The 21934-nt window shown below is 43.2% G+C and overlaps 3 protein-coding genes across 5 annotated transcripts; 1 reads left to right on the top strand and 2 right to left on the bottom strand.

The window, feature by feature from the left end:
* LOC8074059 (kelch repeat-containing protein At3g27220) lies at window positions 4832–8255 on the bottom strand. Its single transcript, XM_021464533.1, has 7 exons — window positions 7903–8255; window positions 7611–7787; window positions 7009–7238; window positions 6325–6495; window positions 6029–6134; window positions 5422–5628; window positions 4832–5298 (listed from the first exon to the last, which is right to left on the bottom strand). Exons 1-7 carry the CDS (start codon window positions 8044–8046, stop codon window positions 5134–5136), a joined length of 1200 nt encoding a protein of 399 aa, XP_021320208.1. The 5' UTR covers window positions 8047–8255; the 3' UTR covers window positions 4832–5133.
* LOC110437121 (F-box/kelch-repeat protein At1g22040-like) lies at window positions 9752–12188 on the bottom strand. 3 transcript variants are annotated; one of them, XM_021465385.1, is made up of 2 exons: window positions 11845–12188; window positions 9752–11653 (listed from the first exon to the last, which is right to left on the bottom strand). In XM_021465385.1, exon 2 carries the CDS (start codon window positions 11626–11628, stop codon window positions 10222–10224), a length of 1407 nt encoding a protein of 468 aa, XP_021321060.1. In that variant the 5' UTR covers window positions 11629–11653; window positions 11845–12188; the 3' UTR covers window positions 9752–10221. The 3 variants fall into 3 exon arrangements, with proteins under 3 accessions (XP_021321060.1, XP_021321059.1, XP_021321061.1); XM_021465384.1 differs by having other exon boundaries at window positions 11947–12188; XM_021465386.1 differs by having other exon boundaries at window positions 9752–11647; window positions 11947–12188.
* Window positions 20635–21927, top strand: LOC8066136. Its single transcript, XM_002444936.2, has one exon. The coding sequence runs from the start codon at window positions 20917–20919 to the stop codon at window positions 21625–21627; it is 711 nt and encodes a 236-aa protein (XP_002444981.1). The 5' UTR covers window positions 20635–20916; the 3' UTR covers window positions 21628–21927.

The following is a 21934-nucleotide window of genomic DNA, read 5'->3' as shown; positions in this document are numbered from 1 at the left end:
AATCTTTTTGCAAACTTTCATTGTTGGGTTCTTGTTTCTAAAGATGACAAAATTTCTTACCATCCAAATATCCCAACAGAAAAGGATAAAAAGATCCAGTAATAATTTCTCTTTCAATAGCAGTAGATAAAAGCTAATACTCCCTTTTATCTACAAAAGAGTGTAATTATAGGATTCATGCCGGTTAAACTAACTCAAGTCTGGCCCAATTTATAGGAGATAGTCTTAATATTTATGTCTCCAACTAAATTTATTATTAAAATATATTCTACAACTAATCTAATGGCATTTATTTCTTTTATCGTGCCTGTTTAGATTGGGGATGAAAAATTTTTAGGTGTCACATCGGATATGTCGGAAGGATGTCGGGAGGGATTTTTAGAAACTAATAAAAAAACAAATTACATAGCTCGTCAGGAAACTGCAAGACAAATCTATTAAGCATAATTAATCTGTCATTAGCACATCTGGGCTACTGTAGCACTTAAGGCTAATCATGGACTAACTAGGCTTAAAAGATTCGTCTCGCGATTTTCAACCAAACTGTGTAATTAGTTTATTTTTTTTATCTACATTTAATGTTCCATACATGTGTCCAAAGATTTGATGGATGGATGAAAATTTTTTGGGTGGAAATCTAAACAGGGCCTTAGTATATTTGTATATAGCAATCGCCTTGTTTAGTTCCCAAAAAATTTTACAAAATTTTTCAGATTCTTCGTCACATCGAATCTTGCGGCATATGCATGAAGCATTAAATATAGATAAAAAATTTAACTAATTACATAGTTTATCTGTAATTTGCAAGACGAATCTTTTAAGCCTAGTTAATCTATGATTGGACAATATTTGTCAAATACAAACGAAAATGCTACGGTGTCCGTTTTGAAAAAAAATCTGAAACTAAACAAGGCCTTAGTCATGGTTCATTTCTATAACAACTTTGTCTGCACCCAGGTTCATTTAATTTCTTGCGTATGGCCGGGTGCCACAGTCAAAGGCACAAAGCCGATGAAACACACAACCGTACAGAATTAGCACGTCAACATCCATAGCGCTAATTGCGTTTGTCAGATCGGGTTCCTTCCTAAACGCGCTACCTAATCGGTCGTCGTTGCATTGCACGTCATATAAGCACTGTTCGTCTAAACGGTCATTTAGACCATGTAATCACCGTATAAATACTACACATTGGTACGTCGTTTTCGTTTAATCATCCGTTTAGCCTGTTTAATCGACCATTTAGCTCGTTTAATGACTGTTTAGTCTAAATAATAGCCAAACGGTGGGTGACCGACTGTTTACCGTTTAGCGTTAGGAAAAAAAATTGCATATAAGTATAATAATATCTGCACAAAAAAGGGGCAGCACCGTACTCATCTAAAAATATATTGCCTCACCGTTGTCAAAAGAAAAAAAAAAAAGCAGAAAAGACCCGCCAGCGCCGGCAAAAGATGCGGCCGGCGTTGCTCGACGCCGATGAGCGATGGCGAACAAAAGTGGTAGCCTGCAGTTCAGGGAAATCATCCATTAGACTTTAGGGTTGCCGGTGCTTGCATGATACCGCATGATTACAACGTTGCTTGTAGTGGTTCCGTTTTGTCAGGCACACGCCTCACCTATAGATGCAGGGATATTCAGCAACATCAAAGAAATGCACACATGCGTGTACGAGAATTTTCTTTTTTTAAAAAAAAAACAAACAAAAGGAACGAAAATGAGCTAAATAAGGGCCTGTTTGGTACAGCTCACAACAGCTTCATGAGCTGTTGTGAGCTGTTTTTTTTGCCAAACACTTATTTCTAAAACAACTTCATGGGTGAAACTGTTTTTCTCCTTCTCTCACAAATACATAAGTTGGATGAAGCTGAAAAAAAGTAGCTTATTGCAGCTTCTCTCTCATTTCTCTCTCTCAACTATGTATGAAGTAGTTGGTGAAGCTATTTTGCTAAACACTTTTTCCAAAACAGCTCAGCTTCATCTAGAAAGTCACTCATAAAGCTATTTTCTAAAAAAACAGCTTTACTAGTGAAGTTGAGCTGTGCCAAACAAACCCTAAATATATGGCACTGTCAGATTTACCAGATACCCGTGCACAGCATGGATTTGCGCGGTGGGAGTTGGTGACCGTACGTGCAGAGCTTGCCTGGCCGCAACAGCGACGGCTCATCGCCGGCCAGCCTGCCGGTCGTCCGTCCGCCACCGCCTGTTCAACAACTGATGACAGTGGTGCCGACCGAAAGAAAGCTCTTTCAGATTCACAGGCTCACGTGATTAGTCAGTTTTAATTTAACCGTGACAGCCCCCTGTAAACGCCGGCAAAGGTTAATTAGTTATATGTGAGTCACCATCATATCGTAGGCTTGTTTGGCACAGCTCAGCTTCATGAAGCTGTTTTTTCAGAAAATAGCTTTATGAGTGACTTTCTAGATGAAGCTGAGCTGTTTTGGAAAAAGTGTTTGGCAAAATAGCTTCACCAACTACTTCATGCATAGTTGAGAGAGAGAAATGAGAGAGAAGCTGCAATAAGCTACTTTTTTCCAGCTTCATTCAACTTATGTCTTTGTGAGAGGAGGGGAAAAATAGCTTCACCCATGAAGCTGTTTTGGAAATAAGTGTTTGGCAAAAAAAACAGCTCACAACAGCTCAGTTGTAAGCTGTATATATTCCCTTTTCTAAAAAAGAAAACATCATGCCGTGTGTGTCCTCTCCCCCCCAACCCCCCCCCAACAGCTAAAGCTGGGCTGGATCGGCATCATGAGAAGGGAAAAAATTTATATAAATAATTATCGCAGTTATTGCGGATCTGACGATTATTCTAGCAGGACAAGCTAATTCTTCATCTTGGAAAATCAGTTCTCTCTTTTTTTGCACGCAAAAGAAGTATATTTGACAAGAGGAAAAGGATGCAATAATTGACACTACTTCAATGCAATTATATAAGGGGAGAACATTTCTGCCCATAATGCATGAATTCAGAAAAATGGACATTTTCTTTTTGTCATGTATGGTCAGTGATGACACAACAAGACTGTACAAACGGAATGTCTAACGAACCCAGCTGTAACGGAGGATAATTAAATAGAAAAAAAAAGACAAGGGGAAAAATCAAAAGACTGAAACAATTCCATCCTCTTTGCAACAGCTAGGGAAAGGAATATACATGAGCATATATGGTGGCTCTCCTTTATTCCATTGCTTTGCATGGAACATTTCAAATAGAATAATCTTTTTCAGAACAGGTCGACGATAGGTGCTTAAGTCTATTGGAGGGCAAGATTTCTTTATTAGGAACTTCAGATTCCAGACGTGTGTGGGAATCAAAACAAGTAGACAGCATGAACAAGAAATCAGGGCCCTGGCCCTGGCTGCAAAAAAAAGTGGGCTCAATAACTGGGCCCTGGCTGCAAGAGAATGGAGACCGATGAAGATCTACCTTATAACGTAAAAAGCCCTTTGCTTTCATAAGCAAAAAAAATATATATATATCTCTGTTGAAAAGAGGTAACTACAACAGCTAGGTTTTACTGTCAGTACTTAGGTAATTTATAAGAAGCAAATAACCTAAATGTTTAAGTTAAGCAAATAACCTAAATGTTAAAGTTAATCTATCTAACTAAAATAGATACTATGAGTTTGAAGCCAAACAAACACAGTGTAGTAGTTGAGTATGAGATACTACAGATCCGTGGCATATGGGAATTACAATACCAACCATGTGCATGAGCTTATTTGTTCAGTGAAAATGTACAAAAAAAAAAAGAAACAATAGTGTTAAAGATAGCATGTTTTCATGTTGTGAGTAAACTTAACATGGTCCAATGCAGTGCAGGTCTTGATAACCAGCAAATAAAGCACAGGTGCAGTACACACCACCTTATGCCTCGGTATGCATTTAAAACAGGTTAATTATCCGCAAAGTTTCCTTAAATTACAAATATTTGATTTTAGAAATTACATGTTGTCAATATGCCATCTATATCACAACAGAGGATAAATAACAAGAAAAAGACAAAAAATGACGTACAGTGTGTCCATGACGTAGAGACTCTCGCCGACGGTGAGGGAGAACGGAGAAGGGTGAGAACTTGGGAGCGGTCAGGCTGGGCAGGGGGCGGACGGTGAAGGGCTCATCTTCAGGGTCGCACATGAAGCTGTGGCCCGTGCGGTCGACGGCGACCACCTTGTCGTACTCGAGCTCGTGCCCGCGCCCACCCATGGCGGCCTTGTTCTTGAAGAGCAGGACCCCAACTCCACCGACCATGCGCGGCAAGATAGGAGGGCACAGCTTTATGCCTTTATTGTGGGGTCAGGCAGGCGACCGCCGTCATGTGCCGCCGACGGATCAGTAGCTCCTCCGCCGCCGCCGCCGCTGTCGAGCGGCACTGGTGCCCCCTGCTCCGCCGTCGGCGTCGATGCATTGAAGAAGAGGCGCGACGTGTCGATGCGGCGAAGGGAGCAGCTGCCGTCGTCGATTGCCTCGACGTCCCACACCACGTACAGGAACCGCCGGAAACTCATCGAGCCGGCCGGCAGGGATCCACACGATGACCCTGGGCTGCAACAGTACTTCGGCCTGAATGATGAAGGGGAAAAAAAACAGAAACATCAAGCCAGACATCCCTGATTTCTGTAGACATCTCTTAGATTAGCGTCCATTAGAGGGCAAAGATTGTTTTAGGACATCTCTTCTGGTTCTGGTTGTTTGGAGACATCTCTGAACTTCAGATTCCGGATGTGGGAATCAAAACAAGTAAACAATATTAACAAGAAATCAGGTTGACATGTTTTAGGATACAAAAAATGGGATGCACACCTGGGGCCCCCTGGCTGTCAGAAAATGGAAACAGATCCAGTCATGCAGATTTACCTCAAGCCAGAAACCTTTGCTTTGTTTAGGCAAACACCTCTGTTGGAAAAGGCGGTATTTACAAGGTTTTACTGCCAGTACTCAGGCAATTTACAAGCAAGTAGACAAAATGTTAAATTTAAAAAATCTAGTCAAAATAGATAATATGCATTCGAAGACAACAAAATAAATACAAGCAAATTCTCTGAGAGGGACCTAGCTGTTACACTAGAAATCAGACGCAAATCTACAAATTTTCAGAAAAACTGCCACAACTTCTACCATCACAAGTGTAGCCTCGTTCTCCACATACTTCCAACAACTTTCTTTGGAGCTGGATTATCAGGCCCACGATCTCGCTGCCCAGAAGTAAAATAGAGCCACCCCTCCCAGTACCCAGCTAAGGCTGTCTTGATTCGGAAAGGCATGCGCCCAATGACTGACCAGGTCTGCAAGAATGGCATAGAGATTTAATTCATTTAGTTGGACCCTCAAAATTCGGAGGATAACCACCATGGACTCAATAAAACGAAAAACAGCCATAAAAAGAAAATGGCTTCGACATAACTTACCAACGATTCCAAATCAAAACAGAAGACTTCACCAACAAGAATCATCTTTTTGGTGATAGGATGCTTCTCTGTAGTTCCTCCAACAATTACTATGGAGTTGTTAACGACAACCCATGCAAATTCAATGTGGGAATCTGGCTTTGGCATTGGAGACAGTTGCTTCCACTTGGAACCATCATCTAGCATATACACATCGCCATACACAACCTGCAAGAGTGCAATTCTGAACATATAAGAATTAAGCTGCAGCAACATGTTCACACAAAAGAGGAATTTGGACATCAGGGCTGATATTGAAAGTATAGGTTTTTATTTGAGGTTCAAGTTGAAGCGATCATTGCGAATTCACACAAAAGAGGAATTTGGACATCAGGGCTGATATTGAAAGTATATATTTTTGTTTGATGTTCAAGTTGAAGCGATCATTAGGAAGTAATATCCCAACTGCAGGAACTTATTTGTTTAAAGAAAATTGTGAACACCAAAAAAAGTGTTAAAGATACCATGTTTTCATGAGTACAACTCAACATGGGTCCAATGCAGGTCTTGATGACAAGTAAATAAACCACAAGTGCATGATAAGCGTCATCAGGAACCACATACACACCTCATGCCTCCGTGCACATTTAAAAATAGGTGATCCTGGTTTAGGCATAAAGTCTCCCTCTTGTCCACCAATCACAAATAGTTTGTCATTAGCTACAACACATGCCCTGCAAAGTAGAAGTCAGAAATTACAAAGTGTTGTTCATTTAGAAATGTGTACAACCAACAGAACTTCTGTACCACTACAAAGGATAAACAGTATGAGTGCCTAAGCACTAGATACCAACAATCATCCCTCAGAACAGGCATGACCTCATGGCGACTGCATGCAAATGACACAAGTTCACACCGACGTACCTATGAGGTCCACCTCGTGGTATGGGTACTTCAGCTTGCCACTCGTTCTCCAGTGCCTTGCCGTCCTTGACAGCAAGGCTCCAATGCTCCAATCCAGGTTCATGGCGGTCCTCTTTGCCTCCACCCATCACATGGAGCCGCCCACGCCAAAGCTGAGTAGCTGGTGCATACCTGAATTTTTCACAAAATAAGTTTTTTTTTCAGGTCCTATGTACCAGCTAAGCAGCATCAAATAGAGCAATACACAATGCAAGCAATGAACCATTTCAGCAGATTTTGAAAATAAATATTGGCAGTATATAGAGGGCCATAAAATAAATAATTCCATGTATTGCTAAAAGGTTAGTGTCCTTTTGTAGAATTAGGCTGATCAAGTGACATACTAAAAGATTATTCTCTATACAAAATACAACAATTTGATTGTTAATCAGCTGCTCAGACATTAGAAAATGCAAAATTAGAAGAAAAAGAGTATAACACAAGCAGATAGATGGCATTATGTGTTTAACATTTTTTTTGGACAGTACCATGAGTTGGTAAAGCCAATGGACTAGACCAAATTTGAACAAGCGTGTCCATGATAATAAATGATAGAAGCTGAAAATGAATAACACAGAAAAGACATAAGCATAACTTCATGAACGGGTTGTGGCTAATAAACTAAGTGCACTCTACCATACATACCTAGGAAGTGGTAAAGGGGGCAACTCATGCCACTCTCTAGTCTCTGTGTCAAAAACAAAGTTGCGATTGATCGAGGCGCGGCACTGTGGTCCATACTGTCCTGAAACTGCATAAATGTATCTACCATCTGAGGCCATTCCTAAATGAGAATGTGCCATCTCCTTGGGCATATCAAACCTTTCGGCCCATGTGTTAGAAGTGAAATTATAAACATCAACATGAGAATGGACCTGAAAAGCAAGGAACAAAGCAATATATCAGAAAGGAAGGATACTGCCAAGATTTTGCAATAGTAATCATTCAACATGTTAAGAAATGCTTGGTCTTGCCCATTTACTACAGATCCTCCTATTTTAAATCCCAAACGTTATGAAAAAAATTCCTGGAGAAGTTGAAACCTTACAGCTAGATACTGCACAGGTTGCTTCGATGTCATGGAATTAGCTCATAATTCGATTGGTGACTTATTTTAGTTATTTACCAGCACAACCGAACACTTACACTAGCCGCTCAATCTTGTTAAGTGATGCGTGAAAACATTGCTAAAAGGAAATCGTCCAGAGGAATAATAACGCAATAGTAAACTAACAAAGGTGCCTCACATGGTCGATGTCCCCGTATCCGGCGAAGACGTAGAGGAGATTCCCAATCTGAACCGACGCCCCGTCGAGGCGTGGCACGGGCGCTGCGGGCATCTCCTCCCAGTCCCAGTGCGGCGCCGGCAGGTCTGCGTACGTCGCGTTCAGGTGCCCCACCGCCTTTGCGCGCTTCCGCATCACCTGAGAGAGGAGCAATGGTTAGAGTAGATAGAGCAACGAGAAATTCGTTCAGAGCAATAGAGCATGTCGCTGGTGAGATCGTGGAGAGCAATGCGGCGCGCGGCGGCGTGGTTACCGTTCTGGAAGAGGAGGCCGAGAGCGGGGAGACTCGACGAGAGGAGGCGGCCCAGAGGAAGTTGGCGACGAGGGCGAGCGCGAGGAGGAGGGCGAGGGCCAGCGGCGCCGCGAGGCGGAGCGGAAGGGGCTTGGAGCCGGCCATGGCGGGTTCGAATGAGGTGGAGAGAGAAGAAGAGGACGACGCGTCGGCGTCGGCGTCGGCAGCGACGGCATGGGCGAAGCTTTTCTGTGGGGTGGCCGCGCAGAAATGGTGGGCGGCCGCGCCAAGGCGAAACCGCGGCGGATTTTGGCGGCGACGGCACCGGCGTGACGGCGTCCGGTTTCGGCGCGCACGTGCGAAAAAGGGACCCACGTGTCCGCGAGATAGTACGAGCCAACTTTGGTGTGATTGATTTAACAATTCTCAGAACCTGATTACAGTTTGCAAACATTCACGTGGAGATTTTGAAATGATAAAGTAAAATGTAAAATTTGGAACTACTAGTCAACATTTCAAAATACTAAATTTAGGGCACTTTGGAATCATGAATTGATATGAAACATACCGGATTATCACAGGAATTAGTTTATACTTATCCGCAAAAAAAAAGGAATTAGTTTATACTTTTTAGAGAAACGTAGGAAGTAGAAAAAAAACCTGTATTCTAAATGGGGTCTCAACATTTCTTCAAATTTTATTAAACACTTTCCAAAATGTACTTCAATGCTTTAATGTAAAAAATAAGAATAATGCCTTTAAAATGTTGAAATAGATGGTTTGAACTCCAATCTGCAGAACACAACACCAATGTTTTCGTAGCATGGCAAGCTACTTCTTCAGATTGATTAAAAAGTCTCCATGTACATAGTGCAAAAGAATGTGTACGAAAACACAGCAATCAGAAAAGCACGCATCAAATTTGAGGAGAGCCAGCATCTGAAACAACCCATTATATATTGCAGCTTTATATAACCAGGCTTAATTTAAATGTAAATTATATAAACTGAAGTGAACAAGGTTCTAAACAGAATCAATAAGTACCTCAATTGGGTAATCATATTGAAAATGTTCCGCAAAAGACTATTCCCGACGCACGTGCATTCAAGTTCCAGTAATCAGCCCTAGCCAGTAGTCACAATCCAAATCACCTAAACAGTGAAACGATGATGAAATGAAATATACATAACTAGCCCGTTGAATTTGAAAAATACAAGTAAATTTAAAATCATTTTCCTCACAAAGGAAGTTTGACTCAATCGCATTACGTCAAAGTAACCAGAGTACTTCTAGCACCTCGACATAATAACCAAAGTCCTTGCAGACGTGATAGTGCTACTTGCTAACATCGTAATCATGAGACACTTTCCACAATTTTTGCTTTGCACATTTTTTCTTGTTTGCCGTTATTGTTGACAATCGACAGAGAGACAGAAAACGACACGCCAAGTCTGGATCACAAATGGCTGTACTGAAGAGCCTCACAATTTTTTTGACCAGCAACAGTTCCAAGAAAGCCGGCAACCAAAGAAAAAAGAGAACTTCTGGTAAGGCATCATGATAACATGGATCCGATTCATACTGGTACTGCTTGCTCCTAAGATGCCATAACATATAATATTATCCAGAGATCATACCTGATTTTCTTGCATTAGAATGTTCTGATGTGAAACTCTTATGTGGTGCCATGTCGCACCAAAGAAAGAAAAGCGAGCAAAGAACATATTACATATGTACAGATCCAAGACTGAGCACAACTCAGGAACGGAGCATACTTTATTTCAAGTTGACTAACCAAAAGGATTTTTTTTTTTTTGCGAGTAAAGATCAACAGGTTCTGGAATGCATCACTGGATGGGGGAAACACATGTCTCTTCAAGGGGATCATTGTTGATCATTGCACACACTTTCCATGGAGAAACCAAACAAGCTAAAAGGTATGAAAAATGGAATTTACAGCAGTTTGAACAATGGACAGGGTTCAGACTACTCTGTTCATTGACTCAGCACTGTTGCCTTTGGAACTGGACAAAGCTGCAACAACCTTATTCAGTTTTATGTAATGACATATACATAGATAAGAGTAGAAGAAAACAATTACAAAACTGAACTACCCAGATTGCACACACATATGTACATTGCTGACAGAATTTCTGCAGTTCACTGATCACATTTGTAGCAGAACTGCAGCAGACACTGATCACATTTGTAGCAGAAGATGGAGATTATCTGTTCTTCAGGTTGAAACCACAAGAAGTTACCTGACAAATTCGATGGCGGCAGAAATATATCTACCGCACAAACTTATACAAAGATCCAGAGAAACTCAACCTTAAAAACTCAAATGCTGAGAACCTGACAGCTGACAAGTTCAGCAGCTGTGATACTCTTCGACGCGATGGCTTTCCAAACATCTGCCTGCTCCAAGGAGACATCTGGGACTTGACATGTTGTGCCAGCCGAAAGGGCTGGCGAATCCAATGGCTCCAGAGAGTCCGTTTGCATGACATTGATTTTGCTACCCACATCCTTGATGATCAAATGGAGCTTTCCAAGAAATCCAACAAGCAAATAAGGACTATCTGACTCGGCAAAGGCACCAACGGGTACCTGGCTTACAGCAACCTTCCAAGTATCCTCTTGAGCATCGTACATCTTTATCTTTGCACTGCCAGAAGAAGTTGCTGGCTCCAAGGCATACAGATTGCCATCTATAACAACGCTCAATTTCGTTCCAGCCTGCCTTGCAGGCCAACCTTCACCCATGCCTGTAGGCATTTGTTCCCATGAATTTCTCTCCGGATCAAAGATCTCTCCACCAACATCAACAGCAAAGGGCCAGGAATAAAGGCTCTGAGGAACATATAGCTTCCCTCGGTACGAGGTCACTCCAGTAGCAATAGGCTTCAGTAGATCAGCTAAGGCCATCGGTAGAGCTTGCGATTTGGAGAATAACATATCTGGCACCTCAGCCCAAACCCCAGTTGCTGGGTCAAACACTTCAGCGGATTTTAGCGGAGCTAACCCATTCTTGCCTTTGCTGACACCGCCAACAACATACAGCTTGTTGTTCAACAGGCTAGTCTTGCAAAAGGCACGCCCGGTGCTCATCGGGCTCACCTCCTGCCATGAATTGACAGCGGGATCATACCTCCACACGCATTTCACCGTGGAAGCTCTAGAGAACCCACCCAAAACATAGAGGCAACCATCAACCGCGCCGACGGCACAGCCACAGAATGGTATACTGCCTAGCAATTCCTTCTGACCAAGCCAGCCTCTGATAATGTCAAAGATACTTATGCCAGCGCTCACCAGATCCCCCAAGCCCAACCCATAGACTCTGCTATGACTGATCCCAGGCATAAGTGGCAGCCTCTGCCACTGGTTGCTAACCGGATCGAAAGCATGCCAAACCAGCTTCTGATCATCTGCCATCTTCATCAGTATGTACAGCCACTCTTCGGCCACGCCGAGCTCCTTCCTCAGCCGGTACAGCTCTGCGCCAGTTACCGCCGCCTTCCAGCTCCACGAGACCATCTTGGCCTTGAGGTACTCCATCCGCGGCATCCTCGCGAGGATTTGCATAGAGATCTCATCCGGGAGCCCCGGGATCAGCCTCGGGTGGCCGTGGCTGCAGAGAGGGGTCGAAAGCCGCATCTTCTTGGAGGAATCTGGTCTCGGAGCCTCGCCGTGCACCCACTGCTGGTCCTCCTTGGTGGCGGCGGAGCTCAAGAACGCCCCCATGTGATGTCTTCTTGGCTACCTGTATCTACAGAAATTTAATAAATAGAGTAATTAACCAGCAGACCAGTGGGCAAAGGCATAATTTGAGCAGTAAAAATGGAAGAAAAGATGGGAAAACCTATGCCATATAATAATAAGAATTAAAAGAATCAAACATCATGAGAAGAAAAATCTAATTCTTTGGTTCCAAATCTGAAAATACAAAGAACAGTTCACCGTAGCTCAAAAGCATCGCCAAATCACAGGCCCGGCCACCCTGGGCAGCTGGCCGGGCTCCCACGGTACAGCAGAGGCGGGAGGGGAGAGGGAGGTGCGTACCCAGGGTCGCCGGCCGGTGCGCAGAGGACGGAGGCGACTGGCGAGAGGCGGAAGGGGGAGCCGCCGACGCCGCCGCCGAGCCGAGCCTGAGCGCCGCTGAGCGCGAGTGGGGAAGGGAGCAGAAGTTCTGCCCTGAGCGCCGCTGAGCGCGAGTCGGATAGGAAACCGAGACGTTGGGGTGCGGCCCGTCTCCCCTAACGGGTCTGGGTAGAACCCAATTATTTCTGTCGTTTGCAAGCACAAGTATTCCACATGCACGTATATATAGGTACTTTTGGTATATACGTGAGTATTATTTATTAATCATCTGAGAAGCGTAACGGAGCACACATATATAGACATATTTGAACGTGTACATGCTTGTAAAAAAAAACGTGTACATGTATACTAGTACGTGTACGTACTTCTAAGATTATTGAGTATATATAAGAGAGTATGCGTATATACTATTTTATTATTTTTGGCAAACACATACTGTTCTTTTTGGTATGCACGTGTAGGCATTACGGACTGCATACTTTTTTAAAATTCATTTATGATTATATATATGAAGTGTTGTTTATTGGTAGTAGGTATGAATATATACTGCTTTGAAAGTATGAGTGGATACTTTTTTTTATAGAAAAATGAGTATATCTACATACTGCTTTTGAATATAAGAGTAGATACTTGTTATGATAAAAATGAGTATATTTGCATATTTTTTTACAATGAAAGAAGAATTAATTAGATAATAGCGAGGTAAATGAATACGTTACAAGCACTCTAGATTACACAAATATTCAAAAAAAATCATCTAAATTATATCCAAGCTGTGAATAGCTCCAGATCTCAAAACCAAACCTGTGTGACACTTTGTATTATGGATGACTGCATAGTAAACACTCGGCGAAAGGCCTAAGAACAGATGTCCAATGAACGACGGCCAACATTCATGTAGGCGGAGTTGAGAAACTTCTTCTTTTCTGGTTGTTGGGTACCATAAAAAGGGATACCCAAATCAGAGCAATAAAAAACGCAAAGAACAAAGCAAGTTAACCACAATCACCAGGGCACGGGCCCCAGCTCATCTGACTCCTGGGCCTCGGGTCCAAACCACCACTCGCCCGACCCCCTGGGCCTCGGGTCCAAACCACAACTCGCCCGACCCTCTGGGCCTTGGACGCAAGCTCCGCCTCGCCCGACCCCTCAGGGCCTCGGACGCAAGTTCCGTCTCGTCCGACCCAGGGGCTCGGACGCAAGCTCCGCCTCGCCCGACCCCTCAGGGCCTCGGACGCAAGTTCCGTCTCGTCAGACCCAGGGGCTCGGACACAGACACCGCCTCGCCCGATCCCCTCAGCCTCGGGCGTAAGTTCCGTCTCGCCCGACCCCTCCAGGGCTCGGGCGCCAAACGCCGCCCCATCATATCAGGGCAAGACTTCCGACGCACGGCGCCCGTACCCACGACGTGACAGGCGCAGTGACTCCCATATCGCAGCAGGGCATGGTGGCGACTATTCCAACCACCCTGGTCACTGTAGCCTTACCTCTTTTACTATACAACCTTACCTCTTTCAGTGTAGAGTACCGCCTCACAGTGAAAGAGAAATGGGGGAGATTAACCAGCATCACTATTGGCTGTCTTCTCCCACTGTTACAGGACAAGCTGCAGTATCACCGATCCGACCCCCACGACTTCAATAGGGCTCGGCGACCCTCCACAGGAGTAACTACTCCTATACAGTCAACCATACCTCAAGGACGGCATGGGCAAGCTTCTATAGGGTCGGGGCTGTAGTTTCACCACTCATCGGAGGAAAATCACCCATCGCACATGTAAAAACCTGCGCCCCCTTGAGACTATAAAAGGGGAGCCGGGGCTCACAACCAAGACAGGTTGATCCATACACACGACCACCACACTCACCCGCAGGGTAGCAACCAGCACTCTGTCCACCATAAAGCCGAGACTTGGGACTTAGCCCTCTCTCGCAACCCGCTTGTACCCCCTACTACAAGCACCTTTGGGTGCAAGGCAATACAGACCTCTGATCTCACTGGACGTAGGGCATCCTTGGCCCGAACCAGTATAAATTCTCTGTGTTCCACTTGCATCACCATCCAGGCTTAGGTAGTCACGCATACTCATACTCGTTTGTGTCTAGACCACGAGTCTAGACGCCGACACTGGTGTCTTTCTTCTTCTTCTTTCTACCACCGAAGAATGAGAAAGATTGATCTAAAACTTGTTCTACCTAGTTTTTCATCGTGGCCAGATCTAACCATGATAAAACGGAGAAGAGACCAGACAAAATTATTCCATGCCCGTGACATCATCTCCATCTTGATGTCACCGTTTGAAAATAAAAGTCTCCATGCATCAAATCGATGAGGATGCCGACGTTGTAGTTGTTTCCCGCATCTTCAACGGAGCCGCCATAGAGAACACAATTCCACCCTACCATCTCATAGTCGCCGAAGAAGAGGAGAAAATAAATCCCAAAACAAATAAAAACTTGCATAGAGAGACCCTAACCCTAAAGACTCGACCTAGTGGAAAAAAATTATTAAAACGATAGATCCCCACGCCCTTTGGCCTCCGGTGATTATCATCGAAGGGAGAGGGAGGGGAACCAACGTTGATCTAGGTGACTTTAAATCAAAAACTTGTCAATATCAAACATGTAGATCAGGTGGACCACTAGAACTTTGGTATTAACGATGTGAACATTGGAGTTCATTGAGGAATTCAAAATTTTAAATTTCAAAATCTATAACCTTCAAACGCATGTTTGAGACTCTAAACATATTCAAATTTAAAACAGTTCAACTACAAAGTTGTAGATTCTATCAAGAACTATAACTTTTGTATAGACCATGTCAACATCTGAGATTGATTGATAATTTTAAATTTCAAAATCTGCACACTTAAAATGATATTTTTTGGACCCTAAACAGTTTCAATTCATAAACTTTTCAACTACAAAGTTGTAATCTCGTCGAGGGCTACAATTTTGATATAAAGTTTGTCTTCATCCGAATTCATATGAAAAAGTTATAAATTATTTTTTGTTGTAACTATTAACCGAGGCGGGCAATGTAACGTAACCGCCACGGTTAATAAGCTATTAACCGTGACGGGCATTATAAGCAATCGCCACGGTTAATTATTAACCGTGTCGGTTATCCTACAATGCCCGCCACAGTTAATAGATATTAATCGTGACGGTTACTTTAAATTGCTCGTCATAGTTAATTCTTAACCGTGGCGGTTGTAGTGTGGGTTGTCCGGCTTCGGCCAGCTCTGAATAACCGTGGCGGGCAAAACTAACGCCCGCCTCGGAGCCCTTATGTGAAACACTACACAAAATGAAATGTGTAGTAGTAGTGAGTTGTATAGTTTTGCATCTATTTCATCCCTAAATTATAGCACACCTATAAAACAATGGTTTTCATATCAATAGCAGAGCAGTGTCCTAGCGAAAGATGGGTTTTTAAAAAGGTCAAGCATGTCCAACCTAACGTTCGTTAATTAGAAAAGAAAAGGAGAGACGAGCCTGAAGGAAACCAAGGACGTCAACCGCAAAACTTTGGGACTAAGCTACGGAGCCGCCTTCGGGCGCCTTGCTCCACAATTACAATTAAAAAATACGTGCTCATTCACATTTTTGTTGAAAAAAAATTCTGGTTTCGATGTTCACCAATAATACATGCTTACCTGGATTCTAGAAAGTCAAGCCACAGAGGGATACATTAGGCAGGCCATTACATATGTATAAATCGTCATCTAGTGACGTAAGCCTCGAACGTGAACCAAGGGCAAGCATGCATCATACTATCACAGCCATTTTAAAAGAAACTCCTAGCTAGCTAGGTGTAATGACGAATTTTAAAATAAGAAGGTTGTACCTTCTGGCACACTAAATATAATGCCTGCACGTTCATACTATATAATTCAGAAAATATTGACTATTTTTAAGAGAGCCATCGGGATCTCAAGTAAGGCATTGTTTAGTTCACACTAAAAACCAAAAACTTTTCAAGATTCTTCGTCACATCGAATCTTGCGGCACATACATGAAGTATTAAATATAAATGAAAACAAAATCTAATTGCACAGTTTGTTTGTAAATCGCGAGACGAATCTTTTAAGCCTAGTTACTCCATGATTGGATAATATTTGTCAAATAAAAATAAAAGTGCTACAGTGTCAAAATCCAAAAAAAATCGGATCTAAACAAGGCCTAACATGGCCTTAATCTTTGTCAATATGAATACAAACATAAGTATCAGCGCTACTATGTGCCTCTATCTCAAGATAAATTAAATTCTAGAGTTATTCTAAAATAAATTTAACAATAAATTTTATATATTTCATGGAACATCTAGTGTTAGTTTGACGTTTATAAAAGTTAGCGGTCTTTTGCTATAAATTTATTTGAATTTGAAAACCATTGATTAAGACACAAATATTAAGATATTTGTATGATATTACTAGAGGATCTAAATTCCAGCGGGACGTGTTTGCACAGAATCATGCATATGGTTAATTAATTAGTAGTGGCCACAGTTGAGTCATCGTCGTCTCACAAACAGACAGTGCCATGTTGCTTTCGCCCGTCCATCTCAATCGACTCATCAAGATGTTGTCCATCAATCATCCCAAGTAGCACGCACTCCGTTGATTTAATTATCCTAGTCAAGTCCTACGCCAAAGTGATGATAGATAGAGACAGGCCTCTTGCTAGAATATACACTTTGTCCCAAAACAAATGTAATTCTAGGTATGATGAATCTGGACAAGCATTTGTGTAGATTAGTACATAGAATTGCATGCCTAGAATTCATATGTTATTAAAGGCTCATTTGGCATGGCTTCAAACGGCTCTGACTCTGGTGAAAAAATATATAGTTCCACTAGTTTCTACTCCCCCTATTCCTGAAAGCTTCGAGTTTTAGAATTCGTGTCATTCAAATCCTTTTTAAAGTTTGACTAACTTTATAGGAAAAAAACTTCAATATTTATGACATAAAATGAGTATCTTATAAAAATATATTCTATGATAAATCTAATAATATTAATTTGGTACTATAAATCTTAGTGTATTTTTTTAGAAATTCAGTCAAAGTTTTAAAAGTTTGATTTAGGAAAACTCTAGAAGTTGAAGCTTTCAGGAATAGAAGGAGTAATTTATTTCAAGAGTAGAGATTAAAAACAGCTTCTTACTATGGTGTATAAAAGACAAACAAGAGCCAAACGAAGGTCACCAAACAGGGTTTAAATTTCTCATCCTTCAATCGTAGACGTACGTAGTCTAGATAGCTATAGCTACTCCCAAACATACGTTTGCAAGTTAATTAGCTTGGCATATGTAGCAAGTTAGATCGTCCCAGCTGTTGGCCGAAATCATTAAAATGTCCAACGTAGTCGATCTAGCTAGTCTCAAACAAAAGTTCTTATAAGATCCGGATGTAGGTTTTTGTTCTTTAATTTGCCAACGTAGTCTAGCAAGTTACTAGCTTATATATATTTACCTTGTCTTTGCGTTTGCGATGAAGAGGTCTCTTGTAAATACAGTAATTTGGATGGGTAGGCTGATTGCTTAAATATATTTCTGATCAGCTAGCTTCGTAGTGAATCTTATGTCCTGGTTAATTAAGGATCGATCTTTGTTGAAATAAGTACACTTAAAACATAGAGATTTATTACTGGAGCATCCGTGCTTGGCGAGAAAGAGCAGGAACGTCTGCGGGGATGCTCGTGGGCCGTTGGGGCCCATTTATTCTCCTGCCTGCCCCGGGCCAACATCATGGGCCCACGCTCTCTGAACCGCTTACGTGGGCAGCCCGCAGCCCGCTCGCCCCTCCGTCACGTGCGATTTTCCTTTTCCTTTTTACTCGTTGGATGGACAAAATCCGCATATTTTTGCTGATTGGATCCACGTTGAGAGTTTGTATACTAGGGCTCTGTTTGCTTCCCCTTGCTAAATTTTAGCTAGTATTAACTTTAGTCACTTTAGTACCTTACAGTATTAGACTTATCAGGCTTGCCTATTGAGAATATTCCAATTCAATTGGGGAGCTATTTTTTTATGCACATGCCCTCACTCTTTCAGCTATTGAATTTGCTTTGAGAAGTGTGCAAACACACATCTCATGAATTTAATAAATAGGAGAGTCAGGACACATGCCCCCATAACGGCAAAATAAATTTTACCAGGCGTGACCAGGCCATTGGCCGCCGTCAGGAGGGGATTCATTTCACAGCTCCAGAAGGTGGCGATTCCAGGACATGGAGCCGCAAAGCTCTCTGCCGATTGATCCGAAGGTAATTAAGACGCTGTTACCGAACTGAATGAGGAACTCGATATCACTAGTAATCGGTGGAATTGGATAGATAATCAGACAACGGCGTGTGATTCTTCTCTCAGCTCCCGGACGGGTTAACGGGCCGCGCAGGGTCCCTTCTAATTACTTGGCCCATAGACACGAGGATGGGTACAAAAAAGAATACCATTTTATCTGCTAACTATTTCTCTCAACTGCAAACTATCTAACTAGACAATCCATTATCACACATAATTAAAATTCACTAGCTCAAACAATTATAATATTTACCTTAGCAAATCATCTATTTCTACGAACATACAAGCTGTCCAATTAGACAATACATATTCTAACATATTTGTATTCTTTCGTCTTTGTATCCACGGCAACGTGCGAGGAATCCTCTTGGTTCATGTTAGTGTCAATATCCTTTTCGAAGAACCAAGAGAATCGGATATATCTTCCTCATTTCAGTCTCTTAGCCTTTAAGCGATATATAAACATCATCGACGATTCCCCTCTTTTTGCTGCAAGTTGGGGAGCTCATTCGTTCACAATGCAAGGATAAGAAATGCATGGTCGGCTCCTCCGGCCGGCCGGCCGGCTTGCAAGTTGCGAACTTCCAAGCTACACGCCAGGCCAGCCGCCCCTGTGGTGAGGAAAATGAGTGCAAGTTTCCTGGCGATTACACCAGAATCTGAAGGTTCGCCGTTTGACTCAACAACATGAAGCTCTCAATCGCTCTGATCTGAAAGTAGCAGAGACTTATATACTCGGAGAGAAATTATCAAGAGGGTGATTATATTGTTCTGTGCATGTGCATGGAGAGATGAAGTAGGACTATTATATACACGTACGTACATGGCACAAGGAGGTCAGTGCTTGGGCAGCTCGGCTGGTTTTGCTCTAAGTGTTAAGCTGCCTCCTCATGATCTACGAGCAAACATGACCCTAATGGCACGAGCCACCTGATAGTCTCGAATTCAACAGTGTTATTCTCTCACAATAAATCAACGAACGTTACTTTTAGCCATGACTTTTCAGAACAATGAACAATAATTTGTTATGGATGGACCGTACGAGAAAAAATAGTATCCTGACGGTAACTTTGGGGAACCATAATTTTTCTGCGTTGATTTCTTATATCGAGATGTGTGTCATTTTTCCTATACTCCCATGTTGGGACTAAAAATTGTATTGTGTAGTCCATGAGTCCACTTTGAGTGTGTTTGTTTGCCGGATAGAGATTGCATCGTATATATCATGACGCATACTGAGTGAAATCGTATTCTGAATATCTGTTTGGTAGGTTGCATTAGCAAAAGAGAAGAAAAACCAAAATATTGTTTGGTTACCTATAGGAGCGAATGCAACTTGCCTAACATGTGAGATTGATATGAAAGTATAGATACAACCTGACATCCAATAAGTCATCTCCGATTGTTTATACAAATGTGTAGATGCTAGCTAGGTGGAAATGGGCATGTAAATAAATGCTTCGATTTATAGAGTTGTCTTTGGTCAAACTTTACCAAATTTCTAAGAAAAAATGCTAAGATTTATAGTACCATTAGATTTATCATAGAATATATTTTTATAAGATATTCATTTTATGTCATAGATATTAATACTCTTTTCTATAAAGTTGATCAAAATTTTAAAAGTTTGACCAACACTAATTCTAGAAATTGAAGTTTTCAGAAACAGAGATAGTATTAACTTGTACGTGTTGCATAACTATATGCCCTGCCATTGCCAAACTATAGCAAGACAGAAGATTTCTGACTCCCCTAACATTAGGGGCTTAGGGCCTAGGTATTTGTGACCGCTAAACTGTATCAAGACAGGAGATTTGTTAATCGGATCAAGTCAGCTTTTGAATGGTCTTAAGTTAAGGTTTCAGAGTATTCATCACCCCACCCCGGCCCACACTCACAGAAGAACAAGAAAGAAAAAAAAAACAAGAAAGAAAAGCTAGCTAGATCGTGCCCACATTGATGTCATCACTCATCACAACCCACTGATGTAAGAAAAGAAGCATCCAGCTGCAAGTTAAAACGCAGGCAAGCAAAGCAACACAACCGCAAGGGGAAAAAAAAAAAGAAAGGGCAGCGATGGGAAGGAAGAAGATGCTGGTGCCCGGTCCCGGCGGCATGCCGGCATCCATTCCAGATTTCCAGCTGTGGATGCCGGCCGGTACCCAATGAAACGCCACATGCTCCATTTTCTCACCCGCTGAATTCGCATCAAAAAATATACAAATACATATCTCAATGCAGTTTCACTTTAATATGTGTTTGCATATTTTTTCCATACAAGTTTAATAGATAGGAGTGTGTGAGCATGTGGGCAGAAAAAAAAAAAACTTTACCGTACCCAATGGCAACTGCCAACCAGTGTGGGAAATGCAAGCGCGGTCAACTGCATGCCAACCAGAAGAAGAAGCAGCAAAGCAGGTAGCGTGAGTCTTACCCGCGGCAACCACCGAAAGTGCTCCCGACTTCGTTCTTCTCACGCCAACCCCACCTATAACTTTACTCACTCATCACCTCTGCTAGTTCCTCCACCATGCAAGGCTCCTCCAACTGACAAACCTAAGCAAGCAATCACTCTCCTGCACCTGCACACACGCACGCACGCTCTCGCTCTCCCGGTCGCGGATCCATGTCTTGCTTCGGCGTGACCACCATGCCGACGACGACGGACACCTACTATTACGCGTCCTCGTCGTCGTCGGGGCGGCCGGCGGGCCCAGGCGGCGGCGGCGGAAGGAGGCCGTGGCGGTGGTGGCGTGCCAAGTGCGTCGGCATCGCGGCGGCCGTCGGGTACAGGCTCCGGAGGTCCGTCATCGGGGGTGTCGACGTCCGCCGCCGTCGGCGCACGTCGTCGACCTCCGTGCACTACTCGCAGAACGGCTGGTGCCACCACCACCACCAACGGAGCTTCGCGCCGGTCTACGTCGACGACCTCTACAGCCACCACCACCACCTGCAGCAGCAGCAGCCAGCAGCCAAGGCCCTCCGCGGCGTCGTGCAGCAAGAGCCGAGCACCAGCGCCCGCGACAACAAGCAGCTGGCGACAACGGCGGCTGCAGCACCCGCCACTGCACCCGCGCGTGACACCGCCGCCGGCGGCGGGAGCGGCAAGCAGCAGCAGCAGCAGCAGGCGCGTGCCATGGCGGCGGGCGTGGGCGCGATGAGGAACGTGCTGCTGCGGAGCCCCGGCAGAGGCGGAGGCGTGCTCGGGGTGGTGAAGGGGATGGGGGAGGTGGACCTCAGGGCGGAGCTCTTCATCCGCAAGTTCAGGGAGGACATGCGGCTGCAGAGCCAGCGCTCCGCGGAGGAGTTTCAGGCCATGCTCGCAAGAGGCCTATGACATCAACACATGACGACATCTTTCTTAATAATTGATATCTACTAGCATAGCATAACACATAGCATAGGGGATTGGTTAAAGGTTTAAGCTAGTAGTTTGCATGGATTTGTGGTTTGGTAAAAATGAAGAAGATTTAGGGCCTAGATTACTGGAGTAGATAGATGATCAATCACGGTGTGCTAATAGCCTAATATAAACTCTGTTAGTTGTGGCTTTGGTTGAGAGGTTGGTTTTCTTCGTGTAGTAGATGTACATACAGGATTGTTGTTCTATTATATTCATTGGTGGTGTTGCTTGTAATGTAACG

This window comes from Sorghum bicolor, chromosome 7 (genome assembly GCF_000003195.3).
Source record: "Sorghum bicolor cultivar BTx623 chromosome 7, Sorghum_bicolor_NCBIv3, whole genome shotgun sequence".
Classification (NCBI taxonomy): domain Eukaryota; kingdom Viridiplantae; phylum Streptophyta; class Magnoliopsida; order Poales; family Poaceae; genus Sorghum; species Sorghum bicolor.
This window is presented reverse-complemented; position numbering and strand designations above follow the sequence as displayed.